The sequence below is a fragment of the Carlito syrichta genome, unplaced genomic scaffold (genome assembly GCF_000164805.1).
Source record: "Carlito syrichta isolate Samal-C Ts95f unplaced genomic scaffold, Tarsius_syrichta-2.0.1 Scaffold315831, whole genome shotgun sequence".
Lineage (NCBI taxonomy): Eukaryota > Metazoa > Chordata > Mammalia > Primates > Tarsiidae > Carlito > Carlito syrichta.
The window spans coordinates 541,739-557,662 of NW_007259927.1; the positions used below are offsets into that span (position 1 = coordinate 541,739).

Below are 15,924 nucleotides of genomic sequence, written 5' to 3' on the forward strand. Positions count from 1 at the left end.
GTCTCGACCCCGCGGGTTCAGGCAATCCATTCACCTCAGCCTCCCAAAGGCGCGGGATTACAGGCTGAGCCACCAAGCCCAGCTTATAGGCAGTTTCAAAAGGGGGGTTCAGGACCCTGAGTCTGGCGGCAGTTGAGGAGGAAGGCAGTCACTACTCATAACTTGTCTAAAGGAGCAAGGAGGGAGCAAGGGTCCGGGAGTCAGTGAGGGAATTGCCTTCTAGAGATTCCTGAGGGAGAAATGGCGGAGCGGGAGGCAGGGAAGAAATTCTCTGAATGCATTTTCCTCTTTCTTTTCAAGCTTCAGCCAAGCCTAACTAGAAGCCAGCTGCAGTGATGCCGGTTGAAACATTTATTTTAAAAAACTTCTGCATTTCAGAGCAGGATGAGGAAGTAATGCAGGTCAACTCCAGAATTGGGGTTCAGCCTGACAGGCCAAGTGGATTCTTGGATTTGTGCAGGAAAGAAGTCAAGCTTGAGTTGTTAGTAGGAGCCATAAGTCCATGTGGACTGCTAGCCGGCTGATGGCTTTTTCTTGATTATATGCTAAGCAAGGGGTGGAATATTCTTGATTTTCTGGGAAAGGGGTAAAGAGTTCCCAGAATTGAAGGTTCCTCCTCTTTTTAAATCATATAGAGTAACTTCTGGAGTTGCCATGGTTATTGTAAACTGTCATGGCACTGGTGGGAGTGTCTTCTAGCATGCATATAATGAGCATGTAGTTAGCAAAAAGGACGCAGAGGTCATGTTCGACACCATTTTGGTCTTAGATGGTCTTGGGCGGCTTTTGCCTGTCTTCTCACAACATCCTGTTTTGTCTTGAGGTCCTGGCCTTGTGACCTTCATTTTGGGCAACTAGTTGTGCAGGATCCCGATGTCCGGAAGGCAGAGAATGAATACAAAGAGACAAATGGGACATATGCCCAGAGCACATTTAGATGTGTTTTTTTTTGAGTTGGAGTCTCACTCTGTTGCCCAGGCTGGAGTGCAGTGGCAGCTCCCAGCCACCGCAGCCTCGACCTGCTGGGCTCCTGCGATCCTTCCGCCTCAGCCTTCCAAGTAGCACAGACTACAGGCACACGCTACCACGCCTCGCTAGTTTTTGATTTGTTGTAGAGAGGTCTCGCAAAGTTGGCTGGCTGGGTCTCGAACCAACGGGCTCAGGCAATCCTCTCGCCTCGGCCTCCCAAAGTGCTGGGATTACAGGCTGAGCCACCGAGCCCAGCCCACATTTAGATTTTTAACAGAGGCTTCCACTTCTCATTTCATCTTCTCAACTTGGCTCATGGGCTAGTGGGTTTTTGGAATCTGAGTCCACTCCCACTCACCAATGGATTATATATTGTATGTTTCAGAATATTCATGCCAATAATGGATTGCAGTTAATAATGGGGTGAGGGCATGATGGAAGGTATGGGGGCAGAAGACAGCATCTGAAAGCTTCTTGATTAGCATATGGATGTAAAGAAAACCAGAGAGCTCATAGCAAGACCCACAAAGTGCAAGGCACACATGCACAGTCTGTGATCAACTAAAGTTTCATATTGTGACCCAGCGTGGTGGCTCAAATCTGTAATTCCAGCACTTTGGGAGACCAAGGCGAGAGGATTGCCTAAGCTCCGGGGTTCAAGACCAGCCTGGGCAATTTGGTGACACCTCGTCTCTACAATAAATAAATAAAAAATAAGCCAGACGCGGTAGTGTGCACCTGTAGTTCCTGCTACTTGAAAACTGAGGTGGAAGGATTGCCTGAATCCTGCGGGTCGAGGCTGCGGTGACCGTGAGCATGCCACTGCCCTCCAGCCTGGGCAACAGAGTGAGACTCTGACTCAAAAAAAAAATAAATAAATAAAAAATGCATATTGTAATTTCTAGAGCTATGATGCTCCAAGTAAACCTTTCCACACTGATAGAAAGTTTCTATATTTCTGCTATCTAAATAGTAGTTACTTGCCACACAGAGCACAGATCTAGAGTGTAAGGGTAAGTACAAATCTGAAAAAAGAAAAAAAGTAGAATTTTCCCTAGTGCACCCGGCCACCACAGCCTCGACCTCTGCTGGGCTCTGGCGATCCTTCCGCTTCAGCCTTCCAAGTAGCTGGAACTATAGGCGTGCACTACCACGCCCCGCTAATTTTTGATTTATTGTAGAGATGAGGTCTCGCCAAGTTGCCCAGGCGGGTCTCGAACCCGCAGGCTCAGGCAATCTGCTCACCTCGGCCTCCCAAAGCACTGTGATTGCAGGCTGAGCCACCGAGCCACCGAGCCCGGCTCTGTCTCTTTCTTAAAACATTGCTTTAAAAAAAACTTGTAATTGTTCATTCTTTCTCTGTCTCTGTGAGACACAAATCATTTTAAAAAACAAAAGGAGCCCTTTCCAGCTTTATAACTGGGAATGTCTTTCTGCTGGACCTGGGGACCTCTCTTTGAAATGTCATCATCAAGGAAGATAGCACCTCTATCTCTCCATCTCCATGGGTGCCTGGCTCCAAACTGTAACTAGCTACCTGTCATAGAGATCGAAAAAGTTTTATTATTTATTTGGAGAAAACCAATTAGCAAACACAATGGCCACCTCAATTAGCAGGTGAATTTAATTTGAGCTACATATGACAAATGGTGTTGTCAAATCCTCTCACTTGAGGACAAGTTACTGTTTTTATTTTTTAAATAAATTTTTTTAGAGATAGGGTCTTGCTCTGTTGCCCAGGCTGGAGTGCAGTGGTGCAATCATAGCTCACTGAAGTCTGGAATTCCTGGGCTCAAGTGATCCTCTCCCCTCAGCTTCCCCATAGCTAGGAAGGACTTCAGGCACATGCAACCATACCCTGGCTATTTAAAAAAAAAATTTTTTTTTTTTTAGAGGGTCTTGCTATTTTGCTCAGGCTGGTCTTAAGCTGACCTCAAGTGAGCCTCCTGCCTTGGTCTCTCAAAGGGCTAGGATTACAGGTGCAAGCCACCACATCCAGCCAAATTATCATTTAACTTGTGACTATACATATTATGATGTATTTTATATATGATATATATTTTTAAATTATATATTTTATATTTTAAATTATGTATTTTCTTTTTTTTTTTAATTGGAGTTTCACTCTGTCACCCAGGCTGGAGTGCAGTAGCACGCTCCCGACCACTGCAGCCTCGACCTGCGACTCAGGTGATCATTTTGCTTCAGCCTTCCAAGTAGCTGGGAACTACAGGTATGCACAACCACACCCCACTAATTTTTCTTGATTTATTGTAGAGATGAGGTCTCACTGCCCAGGCGGGTCTTGAACCCGCGGGCTTAGGCAATCACTCATCTCAGCCTCCCAAAGGCGCGGGATTATAGGCTGAGCCACTGAGCCCAGTTAATTATGTGTTTTCTATATGGCTATATAAAAAGGTGAGAATTCTTTCAGTCTTTGCAATTTCCTTATGGGCTGCCTATGATGTGCCTCACATTCCGGCTTAATGCTTATTCAATAATAAAACCATTTTCTTTCTCTTCTACCTTTGTGGGAAGGTTTTCTAGGTTTGCAGGAGATTTTGGTTTTGATTATATTTCCTCAGTGAGAGCAGTCAGCCAAGCGTAGTGGCTCATGACTGTAATCCCAGCACTTTGGGAGCTTGGAGGCAAGAAGATTTCCTGAGCTCAGAGATTCAAGACCAGCCCAGGCAACTTGGCGAGACCTCGTCTCTACAGTAAATCAAAAAATTAGCTGGGCATAGTGGTGTGTTCCTGTAGTTCCAGACTGAGGCAGAAGGATCACCTGAGCCCAGCAGGTCAAGGCTGCTGTGGCCATGAGCATGCCATTGCACTCTGGGTGACAGAGTGAGACTCTGACTCAAAAAAAAAAAAAGAAAGAGCAGCAATTAAAAAATAGACACTAAGAGGCATAGTTAAAAGGTCAACAGAGGAGCTTGGGTCAAATCCTAAAACAAGCATAACACAAAACAATGTGTGTAAGAAGGCCCAGAGAAATAACAAACAAACAACAACAACAAAAACAGAGATGGGACAAAGAGAAAACAAATACCAGAATGTAAGGCTTAAACTTATTCATATGAATAATTGTTGTAAAATCTTCCATTAAGAGGCAGAAATAGCTGGGCACGGTGGCTCAAACTTGTAATCCCAGCACTTTGGGAGGCCGAGGTGAGTGGATTGCCTGAGCCCAGGGGTTCGAGACCAGCCTGGGCAACTTGGCGAGACCTCATCTCTACTACAATAAATAAAAAATTTAACCGGGCATGGTAGCGCACGCCTGTAGTTCCAGCTACTTGGAAGGCTGAGGCGGAAGGATTGCCTGAGCCCAGCAGGTTGAGGCTGTGGTGGCCGTGAGTGTGCCGCTGCACTCCAGCCTGGGCAACAGAGTGAGACTCTGACTCAAAAAAAAGAGGCAGAAATAGTCCAAATGATTAAGCGAGCAAGACCTACCTATATGCTGTTTACAAGAAATGTACTATAAATATAAAGGCATAGATAGGTGAGGAGTAAGTGGATCAAAAAGATGTACTATGGGAACACTAACCATAAGAATGCTAGTGCAGCTATATTAATGCTAGACAAAGTAGACATCTAGACAAAGACTATATTAAAAGAAAAACTTTAGACAACTTAAATTGAACAGCATTTAATGAAGCAAAGAATGATTTAGGGATGGGGCGACTCTGAGGCTACTGAGTGGCAGGAGAGGATTTATGGACAGAAAAAGGAAAGTGATGACAGAAAATGAGTGAGGTACAGAAACAGCTGGATTGGTCACAGCTTGGCATTTGCCTTATTTGAACAGTTTGGACACTTGGCCACCTGTGAGTACAGCTGCTATGATTGGTGGAGACTCAGCTACTTCTTACCAGGGTAGGTGTGAGATAATTGTCAGGACATCACCTCTTTCCCCATATTTGGCTTCTTTCTGATTGCTCCTTCCCCAGGATAGGCACATATTCCCAGGAGTAAGTCATGGGATGCAGGTGACCCATCACGGGATGTAGATACCCAAGCAACCTAAAGATAATGTAGTCAGATACTCTCTTTTTTTTTTTTTTTTTTTGAGTTGGAGTCTCACTCTGTTGCCCAGGCTGGAGGGCAGTGGCATGCTCACGGCCACCACAGCCTCGACCTGCTATGCTCAGGCAATCCTTTCGCCTCAGCCTCCCAAGTAGCTGGAACTACAAGCAAGTGCAATCATACCCAGCTAATTTTTTTTGATTTATTGTAGAGATGAAGTCTCGCCAGGTTGCCCAGGCTGGTCTCAGACCCCTGGGTTCAGGCAATCCTCTCACCTTGGCCTCCCAAAGGGCTGGGATTATAGGCATGAGCCACTGCACCCAGTCAGTTAGGCAATCTTAATCAAAGTGATTGTAAACACTGTATAGGAATTTGAATAATTAACTTGCTTGATTAAAAAACTGTTTGCTGGCCAGGCTCAGTGGCTCAGCCTGTAATCCCAGCATTTGGGGAGGCCGAGGCGAGTGGATTGCCTGAGCCTGAGGGTTCGAGACCAGCCTGGGCAACTTGGCGAGACCTCATCTCTATAATAAAAATCAAAAATTAGTCGGGTGTGGTAGTGCACGCCTGTAGTTCCGGCTACTTGGAAGGCTGAGGCAGAAGGCTCGCCGGAGCCCAGCAGGTCGAGGCTGCGGTGGCCGTGAGCGTGCTACTGCACTCCAACCTGGGCTGCAGAGTGAGACTCCAACTCAAACAAACAAACAACAAACAAAAAACTGTTTGCTATCCTGTCCTGAGGTGTGGATTCTTTTTATCACCGAACTGCCACCATCAGTGCCCTTCCATAAGTCTAACAAACCAATGTCTTCCTGCTGGACCTCCGGACAACTTCTCTGGAATATGTAAAGAACCTTACGTCCAAGCCCTCTCAGATCTGGGGCTACCACATTACAGTAGGTTACAGTCTATTTATGCATCTAGTCAGGTTACAGCTCACTAAGTATGGAAAGACCTTTAGGTCCAACTTAAAATATGTAAGAAGGCAGATGTAGGCCAAACCTAATTTAACAATTGCACACAAAGACAAATGGAGTCATTTCATAATGATAAAAGGGTCAATTTTTCAGGGACACACCCTAACCCTAAACGTGTTTGTACCTAATAACACAGGTATAAAGTTTCAAAAGACAGGAAGCAAAAGTAGAAAGAATTAGAGGGTGAAATAAATCCACAGTAAGTAGGGATTTTTTTTTTTTTTTTTTAGTCAGACTCTTACTCTGCCACCCAGGCTAGAGTGCCGTGGCATGCTTATGGCCACTGCAGCCTTGAGCTGCAGGGTTTATGCGATCCTTCTGCCTCAGCCTTCCAAATAGCTGGAACTACAGGTGTGCACCACCATGTCTGGCTAATTTTTTTGGTGTATTGTAGAGATGAGGCCTCACCAAGTTGTCCAGGCTGGTCTCAAACCCATGAGCTCAGTTAATCCTCTGGGCTCCGCCTCCCAAACTGCCGGGATTACAGCCGTGAGCCACCATGCCGGGCAGTAAGGGATTTTTAACACTGCCCTCATAGCAATGAATAGAAAAGGCAGACAAAAAAAATCAGTAACAATATGGAGGATTTAAGTTACACTAAAATAATGAAATTAAGAAGCTTTGATATGTTCAAGAAGTAAAGTTTAATTACCTGAAAATGATAATCTAAAATACCTCATTTTAAAGTGATGTTTGATCAGCTCCATCTTATTTTGATGTACTGGTGATTGGGGTAAGGTCTGCAGAGAGCAACTGAAAGTTACACTATGTACCACTTGAAGTGGAAACAGAAGTCTCAGAAATATATATTATGCATAGTGCCCATGCATAGTATATGCCCGGTTATTTTTTTGAACTTTTTTTTTTTTTTTATTGAAGTCTCACTCTGTTGCCCAGGCTGTAGGTACAGTGGCTCACTCACAGTCACTGTATTGTAGCCTTGATCTGTTGGGCTCAGGTGATGCTTCTGCTTCAGCCTTCCAAGTATGCACCACCATACCCAGCTGATTTTTTATTTATTTTAGAAACGAGGTCTCACCAAGTTGCCCGGGCTGGTCTCGAATCCCTGGGCTCAGGCTCTTGCCTCCACCTCCCAAAGTGCTGGGATTACAAGTATGATCCACTGTGCCCGTCCTATTTTTTGACTTTTGTAGAGACTGTGTATAACACAGTCTTCATGCTCTAGGATGTCTCATTATGTGCCAGTGTTGTGAAATCCTCATTCATGTGACATTACAGTGTTGGCAGTGTAAGAGATCAGAATATGCTACCCCAAAATATTTCTCTCTTTCTTTTTTAGCATAAGGATTATTTTGAGCTGATTATTTTAGGAAGAATCAGAAGAGAATCTCTAAAGACAGAACATACATTTCCCTTTTGTAAGGGAGATTTACATTTATAAAGAAATGTCCATTTGAAAGTCTGTTTCCCTCTCTGTACCAGAAAGAGCCATTGACTATCAATCACAAGGCTCCTGTGGAGAAGACATTGACTTAAACCTGCATAACAAACCCTCCCTTGCTTACTATATTTTTCCTAGTTGCCTTTCTGTAACTTGCTTCCTCTGCCCAGAAACCTCCAATCTCCTTTCCTTTATTTGAATTCAAGTAGGTATATTGGTTTTTTTTTTTTTTTTTTTTCCTTGAGTTGGAGTCTCACTCTGTCACCCAGACTGGAGTGCAGTGGCCGCTCCCGGCCACCGCAGCCTCGACCTGCTGGGCTCCGGCGATCCTTCCACCTCAGCCTTCCAAGTAGCTGGAACTACAGGCATGCGCTACCACTCCCGGCTAATTTTTGATTCGTTGTAGAGATGAGGTCTCGTCAAGTTGTCCAGGCAGGTCTCGAACCCGCGGGCTCAGGCAATTCACTCACCTCAGCCTCCCAAAGGCGCGGGATTACAGGCTGAGCCACCGAGCCCGGCTTCAAGTAGCTATATTGTTAAACTGAATTTGGCCCGAAGCTGAAGCCTTACCTTGCGCCATAAACTGCAATTTAGCTTGATGAGGAAACTGTAAACCTCATTTAGAATAACTTTGTAACAAACAGCTGAGTCTCAGCCAATCACCGCAGCGAAGTTTCAGCCAATCACAGGCTGCCACCGGCACAGACCCTGTCCCTATAAGTTAAAAGCTGATCTTTGGGTGGTCAAGCTGTTTCTGAACTTCACTTCCAGGTTCTGCCTATAAATACTGCCTGCCCAGGGCGCAGAGTAGAGTTCTTTGAATTTCTTCTGGTTGGGGGACTGCCCAATTTTATGAATTGTTCTCTGCTCAATTAAGCCCTGTCAAAAGTAATTTGTTTAAAGGTTTGCTTTTAACACTTTAAATTCAAGTTCTAACCACCCTTTTGAGATACTCAGATTTTCTCCCTTGTGTATAGGAGATATACAGGTTAATAGGTTTTTGTTTTTTCGTCTCACTCTGTTGCCCAAGCTGGAGGGCAGTGGCACCATCACAGCTCACCGCAGCCTCAACTTCCTGGGCTCAGGTGATGCAGCCTCCACTTCCTGGGCTCAAGTGATCCTTCCACCTCAGCCTCCAGAGGAGCGAGAACTGCAGGAGGTGTGCGTCACTACGCCTGGCTAATTTTTTGACTTTTTGTAGAGAAGAGGTCTTGCCATGTTGCACAGGCTGGTCTTGGACTCTTGGTCTAAAGCAATCCTCCTGCTTCAACCTCCTAGAATGCAGGGATCACAAGTGTGAGTCACTGTACCCGGCCTTGTTTTTCTGTTATTCTGTGTTTTGTTACAGAGCCTCAGCTGAGAACCTAGAAGGGTAAAATAAAAAGATATATTTTTCTTTCTCCACAGCAGCAACCCTGATCTTTTCCCTTGTAAACTATGACCGACACCTAAACAGCCTGTCAAACACTGTTAGAATGATTTCATCTCTTTGAATCAGGTGTGTGAGCTTTCTCCGGCCAAACCTAACAGGTTTCTCTAGTGTTACTTCCTGGGTAGAAAGTGATTTTCAATTCCTCAGAAATAATGGTGCCAGAGTTGAGGAGTATTCAGTTAAATTGGAATTTCAGATAAACAGCAGCTACTTTTTTTTTTTTTTTTTTTTGAGTTGGAGTCTCACTCTGTCACCCAGACTGGAGTGCAGTGGCTGCTCCCGGCCACCACAGCCTCCACCTGCTGGGCTCTGGCGATCCTTCCGCCTCAGCCTTCCGAGTAGCCGGAATTACAGGCGCGCGCTACCACGCCCAGCTAATTTTATTTTATTGTAGAGATGAGGTCTCGCCTGCCCAGGCGGGTCTCGAACCCGCGGGCTCAGGCAATCCACTCACCTCAGCTTCCCAAAGGTGCGGGATTACAGGCTGAGCCACCGAGCCCGGCACTTTTTTTTTTTTTAAACTACAGGCTGACTGGGCTGGGCACATGCCTAATTAAATAACAAAGTCCAAGAAACACCTTCCTTTATGGTGTTCTCTCCTCTTAGCAACTAGCTGTATTCCTTGTAAAATATGATAGACTAATAAAAAAGACTTGGGGAGGGTCACTCCAAAGGTAGTCTTTTTATTTAAATATTTTATGATACATATACAAATATCATCTTCCAAAAAAACCAAAAAAATTTGAAACTAATGCAAATCACTTTTTCAGGAACAAAGAAAACCATTGAGAAAATGTGATTGTGTTATGTACAAGAAACAGGTTAAGTTTCAAAGTCTGCCCAAGGAAGAATCTTAAGACCCAATTTTGTTTGTTCTGAGTACTAGGTCATATTTGCATTTTCACACAGCAGTGATGTTTCTGTTGCATACTTGGCAAAATATAACTAAGTCTATAACCAAAAGAAAAAAAAAAACCCAACAGTTACTAAGTAGACAGTAAAAAACTTTAGATCATGGAAGAGTGACCTCTATCTTAACTATAGACTTGTGATGTCTAAAAATATTTGCCCTTACCTAGCCACAGTGAGTGGGAGCATACTGTATAAATTCTCCGCATAACACAATTCATGTCAACAATATTTTTTAAAAGTCCACAAAAGTGAAATTTTAAAGTTTAATTTCCCTAGCAAAATATCTTGAAAGTCAAGAAATTAGAGTCTTTGAAAATTATGATAATTTTTTTGTTGTGGAAAATATACAAATTATTACTGATATGCACATATATTTTGAAACATTACTGTTGGTAGGAAGCAACAAAATATAATCTATTTAGGAGCTAAACAAGCCAAATAATTCATAAAAAAAAACTTGTGAAAAAGAAAGGCAAGGATATTGTGCAAAATCAGGTCAAACTATTTGAGGTGTTTATATTTACTACTCTTATATTAAGTCATGCCAAGTCAATGACTTTGAGACATCAGAATAAAATCCTAATTTCAAACACAGACTGATAGAAATATAAGAACTTTGGTATTCTTGGCAATTGTAGATAAGAGGATGGTTTGTACAACCTGTTTCACAAATATACACTTGGCACCCAGGGTAGGCGCTGAGAACACATAACAGTGAAATAGGCATGGATCCTACCACAACTAGAGAACAGCTGCTCAATTTAGCTGCACTGAATTGTAGCTGTTTGAAAGACAACATATCCTGCGGGGTTTTTAAAAATAGATTATTACTATAAAAAGTAAAATATTTTATATTTATGAACTTTGTCCCAGATTATTCATCTAAAGTGTTCAAAATTTTCAGGACTGTTAAGACACGGAAGAGGTGTATTTTTAAGACCATATGACATGCATGTGTCCATACACACATATATGTCACATGCACAGAAACGTGTTCCTACCATGTCAATGTTTCAAAATTTAATCAACCTCACACAGATTTAAAGGGTTTCAGTCCTAAGGAAAGCCAACAGCAAATCTGGCAGCCTGGACTGTGCATGTATCTTTGGGTCTACGAGTTGATGACCGGCCAGAGGCAGTAAGGTACAGAACATAGAACGTCAGTGCTAAATGTTACAAGGTGGGGCAAGGAGACCCAATCAGCTTCCTGGGTTGCTCTACAGGATGCTGATGAACTGGATCTCTATTAATTTGGTAAATTCTCAAAGCCAGACTGACTATCTTGTTTTGTGAATATTGTTTGCATAAATCACTAGAAGGCACCTAAAAAGCAGAATCGTCCCTATGTCTTCGGTAAGTAATAGAGCGTGAAATGTACCCCTGAGAGCAGAGACGGTGTGGCCCTTTGCACATCAGTACTCAGAAACATTTTAAGCTCCATGTATATGTGTCTCTGCATGTCTGGAAGGCTCTTGAAAAGCCAGGTCTATTGAAAGCAGGAAATCAGTCACTGCTAGTTAAACTTTGGGTCAGTTTGGGGCTGACTGCTGTTTAGGAGTATGAGTGCTGTAGAGTGCTGTGCTTGGTGACTCTGGTGGAAGATGTGGTTATGGTAGAATTAGAATGGCCAGATTTCTCTACACCGAAATTTGGTGGGGGGTCAGTGACTCCGGCTTCGGATACCAGGGTCTTTCTAGCCTTCATTGAGTTTTCGGTGGGAATTTGGTAACTAGACTGCAGAGTGGAAGCGGGTGTTAGAACTCTTTCTGTCACTATCACATTCTGTCCTACTGAGACACTAGGCATGGCCAAAGGGGGCTGGACACCTGTGCTGGGGGCAAGGAAGCTCTCTCTTTCCCTCACCATGACGTAACCTGCATCTTGCAAATGCTGAGTATCTTCCAGGGGATTCAACAAGCCCCCATTTGGCTGGATTACTCTTTCCGTAACGATGACCTTGCCTTCATTAGCATAATGCTGATCTACCAAGGTAGGCCCTGGGGCATACACCCTCTCTGTCACAATAAGGCTTTGTGGCTGTCTGGGACCCAGGATCACAGTGCTTGGTGGCACCGTGGAGCCTGTGGCATACGAAGTTTCTGTCACTATAACATTACCAGAAGCCAGTGGGTCAGGAAGGGGTGGAGCTGCCTTTTGAGCCTGCCTGGAAGACACAGATCTTTCCGTGACTATTTCCTGGGTTACTGTCTCAGCCTTTGCTTCATGCAAAGGTTTTGCAACTGGAAAGCTACTGCCAGAGAAGTGGGCGTTCTCTGCGTTAACCCTAGTTTGCTCATAGAGTGAACGTGAAGCTGTGTTCATGCTTGTTTCTGTGACAGATTTTTGCCTCTGCTCAATTTCCATATCTGTATCTATTTTTTGGCCCAAGCAAACTTCAGCTAGTGTCTTGAATTTCAGTCCCAAGTCATCTAAGAAGCGGTCATCTAGCTCTCCTTCAATAAAACTGCAACAGCCAATGGAACCGTGTAAAGATTCAGTTTCTTCCTGAGAATAAACCAGAAGGCAATCTTTGGCTGTATGATTTTCATCATCCTCAGTGTAAGATGTCGCTTTCTAAAATAAAAAACAAAAAAAGAGACAAGTAATTAGTAACACATATTCCTGTTCAAAATACATCACTTGAATCTGCGAGGAAACATCAGAAAACACAAATTGAGAGGCAGCCTATGACACAACCGTACTCTTGAAGATATTAATATTTGGGCCAGATTTGGTGGCTCAGCCCGTAATCCCAGCGCTTTGGGGGGGGTCGAGGCAAGTGGATTGCCTGAGCTTGCGGGTTCGAGCCCCACTCAGGCAACTTGGCAAGACCTCGTCTCTACAATTAAAAAAAAAAAAAATTGGGCAATCCTCTTTCAGGTCCTCTCCTGCTTAGGAGCTTTTTTGTCTTTTTAATAAACTCCTGCTTTCTCACTCTAAATAAATAAAATATTATTAACATGATTAATACTTAAAAATATTATTATCACGACAATTTAAAAAAGGCTGAAGGAACTGTTTCAGATTAAAGGAGACTAAAGTGTCATGCCACTTTAAATGAAATGTCAGGATCCTGGACAAGGAAAACAATTGCTAAAAAAATACTTTATTATTATTATTTATTTTGGATAAATGTCCAATAGTTGTGTAAGATGTAACATTAGGGACTACTGCCTAAAGAATATATATAAACTCTGTGTGCTACTTTGGTAATTCTTATCTGAACATAAAAATTATATCAAAATAAAATCTTTTTGTTGCCCAGCGTTCTATTAAAACCAATTAGATTCAGTCAGTTGATGGTGGTGTTATGCTTTCTATAATATATCCTTACTGATTTTCTGTCTATTTGTTCTTTCAGTTACTGATGAAAGAAGCTAAACTCTCCAACTATAATATGGATTTGTTAATTTCTCTTTTAGTTCTATCAGTTTTTGTGTTCCTGTTGGTTGGTACTGACATATTTAGGATATTAGACCTGAAGAATTGATTCATTTTCCATTATGAGATATTCTTGGCAATAATTCTTATTCTGAAATGTACTCCTCTATGGAACCCTTTTATTTTCAGTCCTGCTTCTAATTCTCAATTCTTTTTTTTTTTGAGTTGGAGTCTCACTCTGTCGCCCACACTGGAGTGCAGTGGCATGCTCCCAGTCACCACAGCCTCGACCTGCTGGGCTCCAGCGAACCTTCCACCTCAGCCTTCCAAGTAGCCCGAACTATAGGCGCATGCTATCATGCCTGGCTAATTTTTGATTTAGTGTAGAGACGAGGTCTCTCCAAGTTAACTGGGCATGTCTCGAACCTGTGGGCTCAGGAAACCCACTCGCCTCAACCTCCCAAAGTGCAGGGATTACAGGCTGAGCCACCGAGCCCGGCCCTAATTCCCAATTCTAAGCATGAACTTCCTTTCTGCATCTGATTATCTTTCCTGCAACTTTTCTCATCATTTTTTGGGGGAACCCCCTTAACAGTGAAGCCAAGTACTCTTCTATAGAAAGTAAATTTTTTTCTTTTTGAGTCAGGAGTCTCACTCTGTCGCCCAAGCTGGAGTGTAGTGGCACGCTCATGGCCACTGAAGCCTTGACCTGCTGGGAACAGGCAAACCTTCTGCCTCAGCCTTCTAAGTAGCTGGAACTACAGGTGTGGGGCCACCACACTCAGCTAATTTTTTCTTTTTTTTAATTGTAGAGATGAGGTCTCGCCAAGTTTTCTGGGCTGGTCTCAAAACCCTGGGCTCAGGCAATCCTGTCACTTCTGCCTCCCAAAGTGCTGGGCTTACAGGCTTGAGCCACCAAGTCCAGCTTAGAAGGTAAAATTTAAATGGACTAAATAGATGTGTTTTTAGGTCATATATTCTCTGCCTCTTCCTACTGGGCTCATCCCTACCAAATCTGCTTCTATAGAGGGAGGGAATTCTCTGACCCATTGATGGCTGTCTTGGTCATGTGACTTGCTTTGGTCAATGAAATGTGAGTTTTAAGTAAAAAGATGGAGGCTTCACAAGCCACTGCCTTAAAGTTCTGCCTTGCTCTTTTCCCAGGGCCACAAGGATGGTAGCTTCCCAGGTACAATCTGCTCTCTCAGCATCTGTCTTGGAACTAAGAGTGTGGGGGTGCCTGTTATCACGACATAATTCAGCTAACACCTACTGATTCAGTGGGTCAGGTTTCTCTTTCCTTATCGCCTATAAGAATTCTTTCTCCCCAAAACAAACAAACCAAACCTTAAAAACTCCCAAAGTCCCATTTAGATCCAAGATAGTCATTATCCTGATAATAACACATTCACATATAAAATTTTTTTCCCGTACATAAAAGCCAATCCTTACATCAGTGAAATAACTTCTTAAGAATTCCTCATTCAATACCACAGTAGCTGCTCGAGCTCCAGCCATGTCTCTGGAAGCCCCCATGGCTCGTGTGGTCCTTATGGTTTCAGGGCCCATGATGATCCCTGTTGTCCCTGTGACCTGAGTAGTTTCACCAGAAAGAAGGCTTCTGTGTTCTTCCCATCTTCCGTCCACCTCAGACATTTCGTGTTGCCCTTTGGCAACGGAAGCAGAGTTGCTTCCTTTCATGGTGAGTTCCTTGGTTAGACCGCCTGCTCCACTTCTTACTGCCAGAATGTCCCCTTGATCCACTGGCAGAAGTGAAGGCACCACCTGAAAGAGCAAATACAGTGGAGTCCAGAGTGAGAAGGCTGAAGGGTCAGTATGGTTGGTGAAAGATCTGAGCTGAGTGGCCAGAGGAAGAGATAAGCTCATTCTACAGAGACCAATTAGAAAAAGTATTTTGGGTTGAATAACCTCTGTTTGAATCTTGTGAAGATCTCCCTGTTGTCTACCTTCTGATTTCATAGTTGATATAACCCAAGGAGGAAACAAAACCAAAACATTCACATATGGTCTCAATTCACTTACTCTGCTGGCACCAATGGTATTTCAACCTTCCTCTAGAGTTTGATGCCTTCTTCTATGGTTACAGAACCCTTTATTTTGTTTTTTTGCTGGATACATAGACTATATAGCCGGGCGGGGTGGCTCACCTCTGTAATCCCAGCACTTTGGGAGGTAGAGGCGAGAGGACTGCCTGAGCTCAGGGGTTTGAGACCAGCCTGAGCAATATGGCGAGACGTCGTTTCTACAATAAATAAAAAAATTAGCTGGGTGTGGTGGCTCATGCCTGTGGTTCCAGCTATTTGGAAGGGCATGATTGCCTGAGCCTAGCAAGTCGAGGCTGTGGTGGCCATGAGCAGTATGCTACTGCACTCCAGCCTGAGTGACAGAGTGAGACTCCAACTCAAGAAAAAAAAAGACTACATGTGTAAGCCTCTGATGCTATTAGGTATGGCCGTCCATTGTGGTCAATGTGAGTCAAGCAGACATGGTGTATACAGCTTCTGGGAAGTGTGCTTAAAGAGTGGTTTTTTGCTTTTCTCCCATCTGCTGGTTGGAATGTAGAGAATATAGCTAGTGTCTAGAACATGAGGATAGTGGGAATGGAACTCATCCATGGAAAGAAAACAACATGAAAGGAGGAGCCAGGGGCCATGTTATGCAGGAAGCATCACGTTGATCCTGGCCTACCCGGTTTGTGTTTAAGCCACTGTTTTTTTTTTTTTGTTTTTTTTTTGAGTTGGAGTCTCACTCTGTCGCCCAGACTGGAGTGCAGTGGCCGCTCCCGGCCACCGCAGCCTCGACCTGCT

General features: G+C 43.7%; 1 protein-coding gene across 1 annotated transcript in view; it reads right to left on the minus strand.

The window, feature by feature from the left end:
• Positions 1-11,096: 11,096 nt before the first annotated feature.
• The window catches only part of DSG2 (desmoglein 2), a 53,877-nt gene continuing 49,049 nt past the window's right edge, over positions 11,097-15,924 (minus strand). The window contains exons 14-15 of the mRNA XM_008073387.2: positions 14,549-14,881; positions 11,097-12,289 (exon numbers count right to left, since the gene is read on the minus strand). Coding sequence (XP_008071578.1) covers positions 11,267-12,289; positions 14,549-14,881 — 1,356 coding nt within the window. The 3' untranslated portion in view covers positions 11,097-11,266. The remainder of the gene's footprint in view (positions 12,290-14,548; positions 14,882-15,924) is intronic.